At 43.2% G+C, this 5,611-nt stretch overlaps 1 protein-coding gene across 5 annotated transcripts in view; it reads left to right on the plus strand.

The window, feature by feature from the left end:
- Positions 1–5,611, plus strand: part of LOC109528323 (neural cell adhesion molecule L1.1-like) — a 34,160-nt gene that overhangs the window by 18,632 nt on the left and 9,917 nt on the right. For all 5 annotated transcript variants that reach the window (XM_019890732.1, XM_019890736.1, XM_019890737.1 and 2 more), the window contains 7 exons: positions 841–984; positions 1,083–1,194; positions 1,891–2,051; positions 2,954–3,113; positions 3,473–3,600; positions 4,820–4,921; positions 4,989–5,204. In XM_019890732.1, the coding sequence (XP_019746291.1) occupies positions 841–984; positions 1,083–1,194; positions 1,891–2,051; positions 2,954–3,113; positions 3,473–3,600; positions 4,820–4,921; positions 4,989–5,204 (1,023 nt within the window). The remainder of the gene's footprint in view (positions 1–840; positions 985–1,082; positions 1,195–1,890; positions 2,052–2,953; positions 3,114–3,472; positions 3,601–4,819; positions 4,922–4,988; positions 5,205–5,611) is intronic.

Here is a 5,611-nt window from a genome sequence, read left to right on the forward strand (position 1 = left end):
TGAAGACAGCTGTGATAGACTCCAGCTCCCCACGCGACCCTAGTGAGGATAAAGCAGTTCACAAAATGAATGAATATCTATATATCTATCTATCTATGCGTATATATATATATATATATATATATATATAGTAAAACTATCGGAACACCTCTTGGCCATCTACACACATAGACACATTCGGTAGAGGTCCCTCTTAGCCAATGGGATGCTCGGAAGATGCTTGGTAATAGCCAATGGCAGGGCAGCCATAAGTATGTTGAGTTCAGGAAACTCGGAGGTGGAACTAGCAACCCTTACTGTACTTACCTTTCGTATATTGAAATGTATTTTGTAACAAGTGGCAAAATGTTCCTGTTAAAGTGTTTCGTAACTTGGAAATTTTGTATGAAGAGACATTCGTAGGTCGAGGTACGTGTGTGTGCGCGTGTGTGCGTGTGTGTGTGTTGTTATTTTGATCCAACAGATTTGGGCGGGCTGAAGAGTCGAAGCAGGTTGCCATCTTGTGTACTGAGGTTGAAGTCAATAAAATGTACAATTCTCAGAAAACACTCTTGGCGGCTATATGGCTCAGTGGGTAACACTGCTGACTTTGGACAGAAGGACTGGGCTTGAAATCCCGTGCAGGGTGGGCTGAGTCAGGTGTTGGCACTCAAATTTGTATTATTTTGAACCACAGCCAAGCTGCTAATGTAGTAATCCAATTCTTAACTCATCAGTGTGGGGAGCTTTTGCCCCTTGTTGGATCAAAATTTTGACACAATGTGCTGGGTGGGTACAATCCTCAACAAAATCTTTCAAAACATCTGCCATTGGTCTTGTCTCCTCCTTGTGTCTCCTCAGCGGTGGATGAGGACACTCGCCGCAGGGTGTCGGGCGGCGTGTTGAGGCTCACGGACGTCCTGCTGAGTGACACGGCGGTGTATCAGTGCGAGGCCACCAATGACCACGGCTCCATCCTGCTCAACGCCTACCTCCATGTTGTTGGTGCGTCTTTCGAGAACATTGAATTAGATGAGATGCATTTAACAGATGACCATTTAGTTGTCTTGTCTAATGAACATGGTCTCCTATGTGCCCCTCAGAGCTCCCCCCTCAGATCCTATCCTCAGACGGCGTCGTGTACCGGATCACGGAGGGCGGGACCATCAAAATGTCCTGCGAGACTTTTGGCTCGCCGCGCCCTCATGTCAAATGGTGAGTGCCTTCACGTTATCCGCAAATCAAGAGGCAAAGAAAAAGTGAGCGGAAGCCACAAGGAAGCCAGCCGCTGATGGGCGGTGGCCACACCCAAATGAATATTGCAAAATCTCCACATGAAATGACATTAGGAGGCTTTCAAGTGCCGTGCCCAAACCACCACCACATGGATCCACCAACATCTCACTGGAAACTCAGTGTAAGCTTTCTGAGGCCTGAAGAATATTTTCCGTAAAAGACAAAACGATGATGAATGGCCAACATTCAGCTCAGATTACTAAACAAACAAAGGAGATAAAACTATCCATCCATCCAATATGTATCTTGTATATCTCTGGAGCCTATCTCAGTTGATTGCTGTTTCACCCTGGACTGGTCGCCAGACAATCATAGGGCGCATACTGTATTGACCTAAACACTCTTGGAAAAACTGTACTCAGTTGCTTCTTAAAATACTGAAATCTTCCCTAAAAGTTATCTAAAAACTAGATAAACTGAAATACTTTTAAGTTGCCAAAATATTCATGAATATCTATCTCTCTATCTGTCTATTAATGTTTGTAACTGTTTACCTTCCTTGTGTTCTACTCTTGCTCCAACTTCGTTGTTGTTGATTGAAGCTTCTGGCTTTTCCACAGCGTGGACCTCCAATCTGTGCCCGAAGTGACACTCATGGTGGTTGTTGTTTTCTAGGGAAGGGGAGGACTGGGCCCCCTTGCTGTCAGACCCCCGTGTTTCCCTGTTGACCAACGGGACCCTGGAGTTGTCTGACGTGGGTCCCGGTGACAGCGGCATGTACACGTGCTTGATCAAAAACACCAACATCTCCATCAACGCTCACCTCGAAGTGTTCAGTGAGTTGTCACACACACCCCAAGATAACACAAAAGCGCTCCGGAATTTCATATGTAAATGAAATGTCAATAAAATAAAAGCACAGATACATACACTTTCACATTGTTAACAGCAACAATTGATTTAATGTTACATTAATTTAGTTACTCGACACAACTTCACGCAAGACAACGTGATTTGTGCTGACTGCATGAAGATATACAACCGCTTCCTCCCTGCATTGTTATTCAGTGAATTGTATGACATGCTTCGAAGATAAGAGTCTTTTATTCACATAAATACAGGAAATAATGAAGGAAGGTTTGTTGGTGTTCAAAATGTGTTGTAATGAACTAGAGCAAAATCACTGCAATGGAATCAACTATGTTTTTGTTTACATCCACCTGGAACGCTTTGAGGTCGCAACTGGTACAATCTGAGCGCTCACCTTCCTAGAATGAGCCTTCGGGCACTGAGATGTCATTTTCAGTCAGCAGCCAGTGCCAAAATAGTCGCTTCCTGAGACGGATTTAAAATGGGTGGACTTTGATGCATAATTCATATGACACAAACGCAATGTTAATCATAATACTGTGTTTGCTCGTCGGGCCATCCAGAACATACTATCATAAAGAGCATTTTTGACTCAACTTCCCCTGTCAAGGACAGTTTGCCAACTCAAGCTCTTTAGTCAGGGGTTAGCTGTTGGTACTTGAGGCTGCATTGCCGCTTTGGCAGCAGGGAATCTCTGATATATGAGGGCTGAAGTCAAGGATTCCTGCACTTTGGAGTCAAGTTCCCAGTTTCTCATCTCCCTTTCTTATTCTCATAGCACTTTAGGCTCAATAACATTATTAAAACAAAATTACAGATTGTTTGACATGTGATCACAGTTTTTTGTGGTGTCGTCGTTTCCTGTCAGATAAGACAAGGATTGTGACCGGCCCGCAGAACGTGCGTGCGCTCCGAGGCGGGAAGGCGTTGCTGGACTGCTATTTTCGAAAAGATCCCCGACTGCCGCGTTACCAAATCATCTGGAGGAAAGACGGACAAAAACTGCAGGAATCATCACCGGATGACAAGTAATGACAAATCCGCCTTTAATCCTGATGGACCAACTGTACACTTCTTGCGCTAGCGTGCTAACACTAACCATGTCTGAGTGTCACTGAACATTTGAAGCACCCCACTTTGAGTTGACATAGTTGAAAGTTGTTTTGTTTTTTTTTAACCAAAAAAAAAAAAAGGATCATTATCACCAAGTTGTCAACTGAAATATCAAACGCCTTAGGAATTTTTTTTGTTCCCTAATTTCTTAATGGCATATGTATGTAAGGCATTACAGATACATTATATGCACAAAATACTTGTTTAATTAAAAGTTTTACTCTGTAGGATAATTGCAATAACACCGTGCGTGTGCGTGTGTTTGTGTTTGAAGGTACACTATATTTGCAAATGGCACATTGAAGGTAACCGATGTCCAATCAAAAGACAATGCGGCATATTCCTGCGAGGTTATCACGGAACTTGACCAGGTGACGGCCATCGGCTCCATCACAGTCGTGGGTGAGTATACTTCCGATTCTTTTTATTCCTGCTCAAAATGACCCGTTTCAATGTTTTAAAAATCTCGAACAATATATTTACTTACTCCATCCATCCATCCATCCATTTTCTACTCCGCTTATCCTCACGAGGGTCGCGGGCATGCTGGAGTCTATCCCAGCTGTCATCTGGCAGTTGGCGGGGTACACCCTGAACTGGTCACCAGCCAATCGCAGGGCACACATACAGTATATGAACAGCTATACGTACAATCATGCTAAGGCATAATTTAAAGTGTTCCATTAACCTTCCATGCATGCTTTTGGAATGTGGCATGAGGAGTACATGCAAACTCCACACAGGGAGGCCGGAGCCGAACCCTGCACTGTTAGGCGGACGTGCTAACCAGTTGACCATCGTGCTGCCAACTTATCTATTTATTTATTTAGAAGTTGGTTTTTCCTCCCCACTCTATCACACAGTATTTGAATGACCACACAGAAACGTGGTATCTTGACATTTTCTTGAGATGGGGAAATGCATTTTTCCAGTTCCCCCCCAAAAAATGCACCAATCTTTGTGGTCAAACATGTAGCCGGTCACATTGATCCATGTAAATTTTTGTAGCAAATAAACAAACCTTAAAAGAAGGATTTATCAATATTTGTAATCTCCAAACATAGATGCTCTACTACAAGACAACTTTTTCTTTCTTTTTTTTTTAGAGGCATCTTCACACACACACAGCCTGGGGAAGACAAAATATTAAACTATTTTTTCGAATTTTTACATTGTTCAACTGAAACCCAAATGTGACGCCAAAACCATTTTTTTTTAATTTCAAATTAATAGGCATGAGATAAATCAAAGATTTTTAAAAAATGTGACTATTATCTTGATAAACACTATAGCTGTTTTGATATGTAACATTTTAACAGTGAAAAAAACAGTCTCAAAATATTGCATCTAAATCAGATCTTGGCAAACATTACAATTATTTCAATGCTGAACAAAGTTTAACCAGGCTGCTCTGGTCCAGGGAAACAACTGAGATTAAAATTGGCTCTATCTAGTGGTCAGGTTGGGAATTAAAGACTAGTGGGCGGCTCGCCCAACTGGGCATCTTACCCTGCTCTGCCCTTCTGTATGCAGCCCTAAACTTGTGAAAATGTAGTTTCTTTTTGTGTGTTTGATCATCAAACAAAAAAGAGGCTCACAGTATTTCATGTTGGACCTTCAGCTCGTCCAGACCCTCCTCTGGATGTGACCCTGTCTGATGTGAAAGACGACACTTTGACTCTTAGCTGGATCCCGGGTCGCTCGCACAACAGTCCCATCACAGGTAACATGCACACACCTTCAAATGTCCATTCAGGTCCTATGACCCGCCCTGCTCATCATGTGAGCAGAGTTCATTGTGGAAGCGAAGGAGGAGCAGCATTCGCGAAGACACGACGGCGACACCTGGAGGTGGGAGGCACTCAAGCGGGTGCCCGCCGACTTCAATCACCTGCAGCTCAGCCTCCACCCTTTCTGCACTTACGCTTTCCGCGTCGTTGCTGTCAACCAGCTTGGCCCCAGCGAGCCCAGCCAGCCCACCCCTCTCCACAGCACACCCCCAGCAGGTAGGAGCCGCCAATGTTGATGCATTGAGACCTAGACGGCTTGATCGAAAACATGCAGTACAGTGCAAAAGTCTTCGCGAGCTTTAAACATATATATATATACACAGTGAAACTCCTCTACAACGAAATCATGTTTGCAGCAAGAAATTTTTCACAACAGGGGGTTTTTCACTGTAGCAAATTTGATCTTAGATGTAAGCACACACACACACACACACACACAAACGTATGTGTACACGCACACACAAACGTTTGTGTACTCTATTTTTTATTCCAATAGTACATAAGTATGAGCACACACTTATTTGACACTTCATATTGTCAGTGTAGAAAGAAAAAAAGGGAAAGAAATTGCGAAATTTACGATCAGCATTCACTTTCACTTACATCAATTTCTTGGAAAATGT

This window comes from Hippocampus comes, unplaced genomic scaffold (genome assembly GCF_001891065.2).
Source record: "Hippocampus comes isolate QL1 unplaced genomic scaffold, H_comes_QL1_v1.1 scaffold174, whole genome shotgun sequence".
In the NCBI taxonomy this organism is placed as follows: Eukaryota; Metazoa; Chordata; class Actinopteri; order Syngnathiformes; family Syngnathidae; genus Hippocampus; species Hippocampus comes.